The sequence below is a fragment of the Myotis brandtii genome, unplaced genomic scaffold, assembly GCF_000412655.1.
Source record: "Myotis brandtii unplaced genomic scaffold, ASM41265v1 scaffold708, whole genome shotgun sequence".
Classification (NCBI taxonomy): domain Eukaryota; kingdom Metazoa; phylum Chordata; class Mammalia; order Chiroptera; family Vespertilionidae; genus Myotis; species Myotis brandtii.
This window is the reverse complement of record NW_005370777.1, coordinates 1,051,060-1,065,030: the sequence shown is the minus strand read 5'-3', so window position 1 is coordinate 1,065,030 and position 13,971 is coordinate 1,051,060. Positions and strand designations below refer to the sequence as shown.

General features: G+C 36.2%; 1 protein-coding gene across 1 annotated transcript in view; it reads right to left on the bottom strand.

The window, feature by feature from the left end:
* The window catches only part of ANKS1B (ankyrin repeat and sterile alpha motif domain containing 1B), an 822,202-nt gene that overhangs the window by 699,529 nt on the left and 108,702 nt on the right, over positions 1-13,971 (bottom strand). Inside the window, exon 2 of the mRNA XM_005882370.2 lies at positions 7,968-8,048. Within this exon, the coding sequence (XP_005882432.1) occupies positions 7,968-8,048 (81 nt within the window). The remainder of the gene's footprint in view (positions 1-7,967; positions 8,049-13,971) is intronic.

The following is a 13,971-nucleotide window of genomic DNA, read 5'->3' as shown; positions in this document are numbered from 1 at the left end:
GTTATTATACTGCCAGCAGACATTTAGGGAGTTTATGTATCATTCCTATTGAGAACTGCAATATGTAACTGAAGATACATAAGATACATATACTGTATAAGAGAAAGCAGACAGCACAATAAGAAAGGGACTTTTAAGGTCTAGCTGCAGTACAAGCCCAAGGTTGGGTGGGGGGGAGTTTAATTCATTTTCAGCCATAGCACACAATATACTTTGAATATGTATTGTCCATACTTCTGCACTCATTCACCTTTGTCCTCTCAAGCCTAAGAAATCATTTCAAGAGGTAAATTCATTTATGCGACAAGTTCTATCATTGATGCAATTTCAGTACATACTCAATATATCCTACCTATAGGATTTTGTACTAAACCCCACCAGGTTTTCAAAGTAAAAATTCTAAATTGCAATACTCAACCTCAGGCGGAATTAATTCATAATTACTAGTATAATTACATTGAGCTTTGCAACAAACAATCAAAAACAACTGAGCAACTATATTTTCATTTGGATGCATTTAAAAAGCAAATTCTATTAATTCACTAAATGAAATCCTAGATAGATAAACAAATACGTGCAGACAGACAATCACAACATATTCTAAAGTTGTTTCTCATATATAACAAATCACCAGTGGTGAGGATGAATGTAACATAAAGACCTACATTTAAATATTTCATAAAGCCAGGCTTTAAATGTAACAAATGAGAAAAGGTGGAGGAAATTTGAATAGGAGTTAGAATTCTGATAGCCCACTGTAGGGGTTTAGAATAATGTGCCTTTGTGGTATGTGGATTTTTTTGAACTAAAGGCAATTGAGATCTTGTGGGCTTAAAAGAAACGTCTGCCCCCCTTACCCCAACTACCTAGAAGAACTGAAATTAGGGGTATTGCCCATAATAAGAGTTATTATCAGAGATAACCTCTTTTGACCTATCTGTATGGCGTGACAAATATCTAATTACTGAACATCTGGTTTTTTATTGGATCTGCGAATGTCCTTCTCTAGTTCTGAAGCCTCAGGTGTCGAACTGCCTTCCTTAGCTCAGGATATCATCTGTACCTCATTTTGCCTGTCTCCCTCTGAACAACTCATGATGTGGGGTCTCTGACTCTCATATATGTGAGGTTCCCCTACGTACGTATATAATTAAATTTGGTTGTTTTTCTCTTGTTAATAGTCTGCCTCATGTCAATTTGATTAGACCAGCTGAAAGAACCTATAAGGATAGATAAAAATTTCTTCTTCCCCCACATCACAAAAAAACAAACATGACACAACACAAAATGACAGTAAATGATTAAACACACACACACACACACACACACACACACACACACACACACACACACACACACAACATTGCCCAGAATGTGGCCTGGAGTTGTGAAGGAGAGCAGAATATACCACCCAAAAATATGCCTATTTGACACAAGAATAATGTTAGGCTGATTACTTTTAAGATTGGGGGGAGCTCTGAAAGCTGAGAAGTTACTCTGTTGTAAGAGATGGTTACATTGATCAGGGAAATGTCTATTTGTAAGGGTATCTCCCTCTGTGTACCAGCAGGAGAAAGCTGACTCGATCTCTATGAACTCTTATCAATGGGGAAGGCAGTAACCTAAATCTGCAGACAACCCCATACGCTTGTTTACTGTGCTTTTTCTGATAACCTCCCATAACTGGCTTCCTCCCTCACTCCCCTGCCCCAACATCTTTTGTCTTTAGCTAGAAATGGTATTTAAGGTAGTGGCTTTTGGGGGAGTTACTCAGTTTTCCTGGGTCCCTACCATATATACAGGAGTATACATGTTATTACATTTCTGTTTTCTCTCCTCCTGTTACTCTTTTTTTTTTTTTGTCGTTGTTGTTTATCCTCACCCAAGGATATTTTCCATTGATTCTTAGAGAGAGTGGAAAGGAGGGGAAGATAGAGAGAGAAACATCAATGCGAGAGAGACACATCAATTGGTTGCCCCCCCCCCCATGTGCCTCAACTAGGGCCAGGGATCGAGTCTGCAACCGAGGTACGTGCCCTTGACCGGAATTGAACCTGCAATCCTTCAGTCTGTGGGCCAATGCTCTATCCACTGAGCCAAACTGGCCAGGGCCTGTTAATCTTTCTTATATCAACTTAATTATCAGACCAGCCGAATAACCTATAAGAAAAGAAGGAAAACTTTTTCCACCCCTGCACCACTTTCCAATATCTCAATCAGAAAAGAGTGATATGCATGTTTATGCAATGGTCTTTGGTGAACAATAAGATCTAATTAAATACTGTTATTTTTATTTATGTTTTTAAAATTTTATTCACTTTATTAAATTTGTTTATTTTTTAATTTACATTTATTTTTAATTTTTATTTAAGTTGATCTTTTCATCTTATTCAGAGATATCAGCTAATGAACTGACTTGGCTTAGATTTCTAATGTGAAAATATGTTTGTGAAATATAAAGTTATATCTCTAATCAAGTAAGTGCCTTACTGAATCATAAAATATTAATCAACAAATTGTCATTAATCTTTTTTTTGATGTATCCATGTATGTCACATTTAATATGTACTACACAGGCCTTTTTCATCCAAACTCATTCAAATTAAATTTCAGGTACTTTCTATAATATTTAAATTTAAAAAGTAGTTAAAATCAGGATCCCGTCAAATCGGTATTTTCTCTTTTTTTAAAACTATTTTCTTAGTATCTCTTTAAGTTATACCTTATAACTTCTAGAGGTATCAACAAATAAATAGGTTGACTATGCTTGGTTACCTAGTAGAAAATACTGAGTTATATTGATGAACAAGTCTATAGAATAGCAAGCAGAGAAGTAATTCCTATTTATCTTCAACATTAAATGGCACTCTTTCTCATATGCAGCATTAATAAATAAGAAATGATTTAAAATTCTAAAGTAAATGTGATTGATGGGATCATAGAAAAAATAAGCCCATTTCCCATGAGCTAAACAACATATAAAATAAATTTAATAATAATCCAATTCAAAGCAATGCAACATTTTGCAGCTTGAGGCTAATATATATAAGTTTGGGTGAAGATAGGAATTCTAAAAGTGTTGATTTTCACTACTATATCATTTTCTGATAGGTATAAATATACTGCCAATTAATATGAAATGCTTTTTTAAGAAGTTTCAGTTTATGGTCAGAGTAAAATGAAACTAATTGGGAAGGTTCAAAATTCAAATTTTTTTACCTCAACAGCAAGTTTTCTTATAATTAAATTATAACCAAAGATTTTTTTTCTTTTAGGATTTTTTTATTGATTTAGAGAGAGAGAGGGAGAAGGACAAAGAGAGAGAAACATCAATGTGAGAGCGGAACATGGATCGGCTGCCTCCTGCATGCCACCTACCGGAGATCTAGCCTGCAACCTGGGCATGTACCCTGACCAGGAATAGAACCAGCAACCTTTTGGATGATTTAAAATTCTAAAGTAAATGTGATTGATGGGATCATAGAAAAAATAAGCCCATTTCCCATGAGCTAAACAACATATAAAATAAATTTAATAATAATCCAATTCAAAGCAATGCAACATTTTGCAGCTTGAGGCTAATATATATAAGTTTGGGTGAAGATAGGAATTCTAAAAGTGTTGATTTTCACTACTATATCATTTTCTGATAGGTATAAATATACTGCCAATTAATATGAAATGCTTTTTTAAGAAGTTTCAGTTTATGGTCAGAGTAAAATGAAACTAATTGGGAAGGTTCAAAATTCAAATTTTTTTACCTCAACAGCAAGTTTTCTTATAATTAAATTATAACCAAAGATTTTTTTTCTTTTAGGATTTTTTTATTGATTTAGAGAGAGAGAGGGAGAAGGACAAAGAGAGAGAAACATCAATGTGAGAGCGGAACATGGATCGGCTGCCTCCTGCATGCCACCTACCGGAGATCTAGCCTGCAACCTGGGCATGTACCCTGACCAGGAATAGAACCAGCAACCTTTTGGTGCATGAGACGATGCCCAACCAACTGAGCCACACCAGCTAGGGCTAACCAAAAATAGTTATTTTGTTTCATCTCCCTTTGCTTATTGGCAGTCAAAAGAACTTTGAAATAAATGCAAATCATCTTCATATGCATATGGTATTAACAAAACTAATGAAATTCTTAAATTCATGAAGGTTCTGTTAATTTCAGACTTTCTTGAAGATTTTACTTCTCCTTGATGGAAATAAAGTGGCAAATTTAAAGAATTTAAATTAGGGACCTTGCCTGTAATAAGAAGTATTACCAGAAATAACTTAGGACCTATCTCTATATAGGGCAGGGCAGACTTCTATTTACTGAACATCTGCTCTTCTTATCGTACTGACAGTGACCTTTCTCCCCTCTGAAGGCCCAGGTGCCTTACCTCATCCTTAGCTCAAATGTCACATATACCTCATTTTAACTTTATGTCTTTGAATCTCTCACATATATGGGGTTCCCATACATATGTCTGCAATAAATTTGGTTATTTTCTCTTGTTAATAATTTGTCTCATGTTGATTTGATTACTAGATGAGTCAGAAGAATATGGAATGATAGAGTAAAATGCCTTCCACCCTACACTGGCTAATTACTATGTAAATTAAAAGAATCAAATTTGTAGTAAAAATACATGAGAGAGATAATGAAGTTTCCATATTTAAAGAGATAGGTCTATAGCTTATCGAAATAATTTATCTATAATTGTTGCTACTGGATTTTGTTCTACTGACCATGATTTTTCTATCATTTTAAGGCAATAATTCTCTAATTTTCAATTACAAATACCCCAAGAAATCATCAACAGAGTATATTTTCTATTGTGTCCTAATCTGGCTAAGTGGAGATGAATTGTCCATTATAAAATAACGTATTTCAGGTACAAAATGCTGCTCCACTTGTGGATTAACTAGTGTTGATAAACAAGTGCTACCAAGAAAGCATACAAAGTAAGAGGAAAAGGGCTTAATATGCAGTAAGAAGTCCTTAGATTATATGTTGGGAGTAGGAAAAAAGCCTGCATTCAAAGCAAAAATAAAATAACTACAGGACCCTGTAACATTATTTCTAGCTCTACGATTCCATAAACTTCAGCCTAAAAATCACAATGTTTATGGAAACCTTCTAGTGCTGATGGCTACAACAACAATAGCAACCCACGTGGAAATGATGTGTTTCCATGCTGACTGCTAAGGCTTGCTTGGAAAGAATACAACACAATCAATAGTTCATTACCTATGCTAAGTGAGAATAGCAAAGGCAAAGAAAAGAAAAACCTTCTCTGGCTCTGAGATATATTCTATGACGTTTTTTTCTCCTTCAAATGACTTAAGACAATAGTAAAATTAGCATTCCATGTGAACACCCTAGTTGATGATAATGGGAGGCAGCCAGAAATGCACAATGTGACAGAGAAAAGCCAGCGAGAGTTTAGGAAACTGATGTGTGTGTGGACAAAAAAGGGAGATAATGTAGAGTGTTGGTAAAATCATACACTTTAAACTACAACACTTAGGCTCTAAACACAACCCCACCTTAATATCTAAGTGGCCACTCAGTCACTTATCCAGAATGGCCTTATTTCTCCATCTATAAATGAGGGCAGTGAGGAGGGTAAGGTGAAATAAATGATCTCCAATTTTAAAAGTCCATGGGTAATTTAAATAATTTAAAATAGGGCAATCTTATACTTTAGATGAAAATCCAAATTTTAAAGTTGTAGCAGCATAACTGATCCACAAATAATACGAAAACAATATACCACAAAATATTATAATTGGAAGAAACAAGGAAAAATACCCAGTATATTAAACTGAGGCCTAGAGAGGTTAATTAAATGGCTCAAGGTCACATAACTAACAGAGATGGGAAGACAGGATTAGAAATTTCCTGCTTTTTTCCAATGCCTATAGAATGACACTGAGTAAAATCTCTCTAGAAAATGTTAAAAAGGTCAATGAGATCTTCAGATAAGCAAAGCAGAGATATATAATTCTCAGAGAATATCTGCAATTAGAGAGGTCTTAAAAAATATCTAGGTATCTCTTTATGATGATCTTAATAAATGCTATTCAATGCACTTAAATTAGCTTCACTTTGTGCATTGCCAACAGGAACTAAAAATTATGCATTGAACCACAGAGCAATATATCTCAATGATTAGAATTTCATAGGCCATTATGGATACATCATTAACATTTACTAAACACTGAAAATCAAGGAGGGATGTGAACGCTAATCCATTTTGGGACAACATTCTTTTGAGAAGTGCTTATACTGGCAAGCTGAGATAAAAGGAAAAAAGGAGAATAGGTCACATGGTCAGGCCTCAGATCTTAGGTCAATTATTTGTCAGCTGGTGTTCCCACCTAGAACTTCCCGAAATCTAACCTAAGATGGCCCGAGAGGCCGTCAGCATTGAGTACTTTGGGCTGATTTAATCTGGCTTCATTCCTGAAGAGCCATATTGTATATGGCACAAAGAAAAATAAATAGCAATTCCTTTAAAAGATTCAGATCGTAAGGATCTGGACACATATTCCACTCTACAGAAGGACAGCAATATAGTTGAGAAAAACCTGGCAAAATAAAACAGTTCTAAGTTAGATGACATAAGATGACATAAAATAGGGAGTGGATGAAAAACATATATAATTTGGAAATACTGATACTAAGAATCCAAGTGATGAGACATTAAGTTTATGATATTTTATGTACTTCAGATGGCTCTCCAAAGAGAATGTTAGATTTATGCAATAATTTTTAAAATAAATAAAAGGTATAGTGAAACATAATTTTTAAAAATGGTAAGTTTCCTGTGTGAGAACTTTAAGGCCATAAAATGTGATCAAATATGACTAAGTCCCTTGTGTCTCAATTCAAAGTTTAAAAAAAAGGCGGGAAAGCAAAAAGTAAGTAGAATTTTAAGGCAGTAATTGCCACCTTTAATAAACTAAAGTGAGCCTGGCTGGCATGGCTCAGTGGTTGAGCATTGACCTATGGCCCGGTCAGGGCACATGCCTGGGTTGCGAGTTCAATCCCCAGTGTGGGGTGTGCAGGAGGCAGTCGATCAATGATTCTTTCTCATCATGGATGTTTCTATCTTTCTCTGCTTCTCCTTTCCTCTCTGAAATCAATTAAATACACACACACACACACACACACACACACACACACACACACATATATATTTAAAAAAAAAAAACTAAAGTGAAATGAAATTATCCAGACTTGGGAAGACCAACTTGGATCATGAGAACAAAGGAAAAACAGACAAGAGGAAGAGACACGTGAAAAGTGTCACTTTTCATCTGAATCATTCGGAGAACGCCTCACACTTTGACTGTCACTAACCCAGGAGGTTACCTCGCTAAAACACTGGGAATGAAATGGTTGCTATGGTTACACATTCTTTTGCTCTTCATACTGTACACTATCACATTCTTTGAAGCATAATTCCATAGGTTACACAAGTTTAAAACCAGAAAGACCATCATGAATGACAAAGAAAAGGCACATTAGCTAAATTTGAAGGATTTTGGAGTGGTTTGTGTAAGTGTCCGTGGCTCATAACAGCAAGAATCTATTAAGATTTCGCTCCTTGTGAATAATTCCATGTTAGGTAAAGACACCAAAAAAGGTAGGGTGGTGTTATTAAGTGGTTTGATGCCATTCCCTCCCCAAAGCTACACATGACTAGCATGTCCTGTCACTTCTTTCATTTTCTCCCTGTGTGACATCTGACTAGTTTAGAGCAGGTCTCTACATTTACACCCTGCACATAATCATCCTCAGCAACGTTCCTACCAAGTTCAACGTGTAGGTGTTGCTACCTGATGCCTCTCCGAGTTTCTGTAAGCCCAGGGGACTCATGGCAACATGAGACAGCTATCGTCAGACATAATGAACTCCATCACATGTAACGAAATACACAAGGATTCCAGTCCAAATAAGTGGCACTTACTTATGTCCATTTAAGGCCGCATGGTGTAAAGCAGTGTAACCCGAACTGTCTGTGCAGTTCACATTGGGGCCTCGCCAGATGCTGCAAATAGAGCACAAGCGCAGAGTTAGCGGTTAAGCAGAATCGTGCTTTAGAAAACAGAAGGATGGTCCCACAGCCAGCAGCCTGTGGCACATGAAAAGTCTAGTCATGTGAAAAATGATTGCCGTCTTTCATACACCCCCCTCAGATCAGTAACTTCATTTATTTGATTCAAGGAAATTATTAGGGAATATAACTACCTCCAGAAATTATTAGCAAATGCAGGCCCTCTGCCAAAATCTGGATCCGCCCTAGCCGGTTTGGCTCAGTGGACAGAGCGTCAGCCTTAGGGCTGAAGGGTCCCAGGTTCAATTCCAGTCAAGGGCACATGCCCGGGTTATAGGCTCAATCCCCAGTAGAGGGCGTGCAGGAGGCAGCGGATCAGTGATTCTCTCTCATCATTGATGTTTCTCTCTCTTCCTCTCTAAAATTAATAAAAATATTTTTTAAAAATATCTGGATCCAACATTTCCCTATTACTTGATACCATTACTCAAATATTGGAAGCAATTTACCATCAGCTACCATATTATAGACTAAAGACTAAAGATTTATGACACCTGCCTCTTCCCGTTTAACACACTATTCTGAGATGGCACTGATTTATGTCACTTTTAGGATTACTTTTGCATTATGGGAAGAATATCCTGGAGATAACATGTAACTATATAAAAGAGTCCATTGTAACCTTGATCACTAAAGTTACAGAAACTATTTCTAGCTATTGAGTAAATAAGGCATTGAAAGACACTTTTCCAAAAGTAGACCAAAAAATGGCTTTATCTAATGCTCATGATGATATTAAAGCCATCCAAACTAACATCTAATAACAAGTTAATTCATGTACTCGCAAAATATTGATTGTACCCCAACTGCACGTTACATATTAAAGTTAGGCACTGAGAGTAGAAAATCATCATTCAAGGTCCTTCTTTACAAGAACAGGGTCTAGACATATAAACTCACAATTACAAAGTAGTAAGATACCTGAAGTACCAGAGAGCACACAGGCTTCTCTGAGAAATAAATAGCTGTTCCCAATGAGAGATCATAACTGAATTAAACTAAGGCGGGATGATAAAAATGAATACAATGTACTTATTCAAAATTTAATTAAAAGGATACTTTTTTCTTTTTCAATTACAGTTGACATTCCATATTATTTCATATTTGTTTCAGATGTACAGCAGAGTGGTTAGACAATTATATAATTTATGGAGTGATCCTCCTGATAGGTCTAGTACCCACCTGGCAACGTATATAGTTATTACAATATTACTGAGTACATTCCCTATGCTGTACTTTACATCTCCGTGACTGTTTCGTAGCTTCTTAATCCCTCCACCTTTTTCATGTGGCATCGCCCTCCAATCTGGCAACTCTCAGTTCTCTGTATCTATGAGTCTGTTTCTGTTTGTTCATTTCTTTTGTTCTTTACATTCCACATACAAGTGAAAAGACATGGTCTTTTTCTTTCTCTTTCTGACTTACTTTCTTAGCATAATACCCCCTGGGTCCATCCATGTTGTCCCAAATGAACACTACCTGATTTTAAGGCTATAATAAATCTCTAGTAAACAAGACAGATAGCTTGGTATTGGAGGAAAGACAGAATGAAGGAACAGAAAGTCAATTTAGACTTTCACACATATATGCAATTGATTTTTTACAAAGGTGCAATGGCAATTCATTAAAGAAATGAATTAGCAAAAAAATTGTTCTGGAACAAATGCATATCCTTAGGCCAAAATAAATAAAAAGAGTCTTGATCTATACCTTGCCACATACCAAGATTAACTTTAAAATGAATCAGAGCTCTGGCCAGGTAGCTGGGTACATTAGGTACATAAGTTAGTTGAGAGTGCAATCCCTGGTCGGGATGCATACAGGAGGCAACCAATCAATGTTTCTCTCTCCTCTCTCTCTCTCTCTCTCTCTCTCTCTCAAACATATTCTCAGTTGAAGATTGTTTTTTTAAAAAAAGCAAATTGCAGAATATTGTGTATGTTAATATCCTAAATGTTTTATGTCCGTGTATTAAGTCATTTATATCCATACAATGATAAAACAGATACTATCCTTTTTTTAATTAAACTGATTGGGATAACATTGGTCAGCATGAACTTATAGGTTTAACAGATACTATTCTTATTCTCACCGTACAGATGAGAAATATTTGCATTAACATAGAAAAATGCATGCAAAAATACATTATTCACCTCTAAATTGTTTGAAGAGTCAAAATTATCACGTAATTCTTCAAGGAAACACAAAAAAGACAATAAAATACAAGAAGAGAAAAGCCTAGGTTTGCTCTAGGTTGTGAAGAGCCTTATAACATGTCAAGAAGCTTAGTCTTGATTCTATAGGCAACTTGGAGCTAGAGGATTATCACAGAGGTACTAAGCATGTTTCTGACATGATCAGATCATGAGGGCTCTAGCGACAGCTGGAAGGGAAACAGTGAACAAGTTGGCGGCAGGGAGTCAGGTTCATTGTCTGTTTTTACAGTCTCAGGGAGAAACAAAGAAATTTGGACGAATGGAGATACAGTGGTGGATAAAGAAGAGGGGGAAATTCAAATAGGTATGTCTAAAATAAAACCGAAGGAAAATGGTATCCACACGATAGGCTAACAGTCAAAGGCTCCCACCATAAGTGAAATGCATGGATGATGAGATATCTCCGTGAAAGCAGTGGTGTCTTGTGGGGAAAGGCAAGTTTCCTTTAAAACAGACTTGAACACTAGGTTGCTCCAGAATACCTCTGGCACAGGATAGAAAAAAAAAGAGAAAATACTGTAAATTAACTCAAATTATTTTTTAAATTTCCTGTATGTTATGAGACCTCATAAATATTTAGGAAGGAAAGATATTGATATTCATAACTAAAATAGATTCAGGGTCGATAGATTTCATTTACCTATACCATCTCAGTTCCCCATTACCAGAAAAACAAGGAATTCATTATATTAGTATGAAAAAAATATCTCCAATGTCTTTCTCATTTCCTAGACAGAATGGAAGCGGATAGACTTTTTTTTAAAACAAGGAGGTTTAGAATAGAAATTTAGCATTTGTATATAAATATATCTGACTGCACCTATTACCAGAGCCTCTAGGCACATATCCATATATTCATAGAACATACACACACGTTTTAAACACTATAAATAGGCCAGACCCAAAACTTCCAATTAAAGGCTTACTTTAAATAAACCTTGATGTTTAAAAGCTCAATCAGTGAGCTAATACCATTCCAGCTTTTTGCACTGCCCTCCTCTCATTTCTCTTTGATGATCCTGGGACTTAAAAAGAGGGCCTGTGTTATCTTAAGGCTGTTCTACAAAATGCAAGAGTTCTAAGTACCTTTAAGGATGTCTCAAAAAAGTTTTAAATAATTAATTACATATTTATTCAAAAAAGGCAATTTATAGATCGTTGGTCTTTAATATATTTGTATTGATTTCAGAGAGGAAGGGAGAGGGAGAGAGAGATCGAAATCAACGATGACAGGGAATCATTGACTGGCTGCCTTCTGCGCACCCCGCACTGGGGATCGGGCCTGCAACCCAGGCAGGTGTCCTCACTGAGAAATTGTACCATGACCTCCTGGCTCAGAGGTAGATGCTCAACCACTGAGCCACGCCTACCAGGCATCTTTGGTCTTATTGTAACATACACACAATCTCATCTCCTATACCTACTTGTCAATATTTTTTAATTTTTTATGTGAGAAATCTTGCCCAGAATGAATGCTCTGAGATCATCAGAAATCCCCAATGACCAAAGATTCAATTTCCTTTGTTATACTATTTGTACTAATATAACAAATAGTTATATCCAATGATTAGTATGTTTTAAAACAAATATAAACAAAATAGGTTTTCCACAGAACTTTCAAATGACCAGACATTCGTCAAAGTTTTCACATATTAAAGAAGATTATTCCTAAATAAATAAAAAACCTGAGTTTGTTGGGCCAATATTCGTATGTATAGCAAATAAGATTTAGGCACAGCTACTCCACAAATTGATCGTCATTATGCCCTCTACCAACCTATGGGAAATATTCATCAGGAGCCACATAAGAGTGCTCAGCATTTCTTAATTCTCATCTGACTCATGACACTTGAGATCACTCCAGGGCTTCAGATACGGAAACTCATACAGAAGGTGCATTGAGTGCCGCAGGCCAGGTCAGAGTATGTAGGAATGGTCTTCTGAAAAATCAGATCATTTCAAGCATGCAAAACAAAGTCCCTATTTTTTTCAATTTGTATCTTAATATTCCGCTCCCATGTTTGCAAGAATTGGACAGATGTGCACAAGCTATTGAGTACTGTACGTGAAAACAAGGATCCTTATGAGTTTGATTAAATTTAGCTTTAAATCCTAGCTCTAAAAATCATCTCTTTCTCTCTCTCTCTCTCTCCCTCTCTTCCCCCACTCTCCCCGCTCCCCCACATATGTGTCTGTCCATCAGAGATCTAGCCTTTCCCCCCTATAATCAGCAACCTCTGAGGCAGCAGAAGACAGTAGCTGGACCTAATAGTCACAAGATCCAGACCTCTGGCAGGCTAAAGACAACATCTTGACTTAACGTTATGTTTCAGCTGCTCTAAGGTGGAATGACCCCCTGTCTACTTTCCCATGAAACCAGACAGAGGGACCACAGAACAGACCTCAGAACTGTCAACACCTTAAGAAATGATTCATTACCCTTATCTCATCTCTGACCAATCAGCTCCCAGCACGACCCAAATCCCTAACCCACAGCGTCTTGTGATTTTGCCCTATATAACCTATAATGTATAGGCCATTGGGCAGTTGAGTTTTGAGCATTAGCTTCCCATTGTCCTGGATGGTGCCATTCATAATAAAACAGCCAATATTTCTCCACTGCAATTCTTGGTGTCGTGTCACTGCTGGCACCAGTGGACAAACTCTTTCTCTTCTATCACATACATCCTCATCTTCTATAGTGATGATATAATTTTATTATCATGGGCTAAACATATCTCATATGGGGCAAATGGGTCTAGAATAATGTGAGCTATTGATGTAAATTTAAATTTTCTATTGACCATATTAAAAAAGGTAAAAAGAGGGAAATTCATTTTAATATATTTTATTTAACCTAGTATATCCAAAATATCATTTCAACATATAATCAATATAAAAATTATTGAGGTATTTTTACTTTTCTTTTTGTACTGTTTTCAAAACGAGTATTAATTTTATGCTTTGTTTTACACGTCACAATTAGGACTAGCCGTATTTCAAGGGCTTTATGCCTCATGTGGACAGTGGCTACTCCACAGGGAAGGCCCTAGATAATTAATTCCAGGGAAAAAGAGAACACTTAAGCTTAACTCTGATCATTTTAAAGGCTTTCTAAAAATAACTGAAAACATTGGCCGTTAGTAAATAAATGTCTATTTGATTGAGTCACAGTAAATTTAACAAATATTTTACATTGTGAGAAAAAATGTATAATAGATTTAATATATAGTCACATCAGAGACTGTAAATGCACAATTTGACAAAAGTGAGCACATTAAGGAGCACCACAGCCAAAATTATACTAACCAATTATACTAACTAATTATACTAACCAAATTATACTAACTAATGACAAATATGCACCTTGAATTGCTTGATGCAGCTCTCAGTAACATGCATTCACACAGCAAACCAGAATTGTCTAACTGTGAAATGACTTCTTGAATTAAAAATCACACAATTTATGATCTCTCTACTATCTACACTAATAAAAGAGAAACATGGTAATTAGCGTACGACCGCTACCCTTCCCATTGGCTAATCAGCATATCCTTATGCAAATTAACTGTCAGCCAAGATGGCAGCCGGCAGCCATGCACTGAAGCGAACAGGGAGGCTTGCTTGCTCCAGTGACAGCG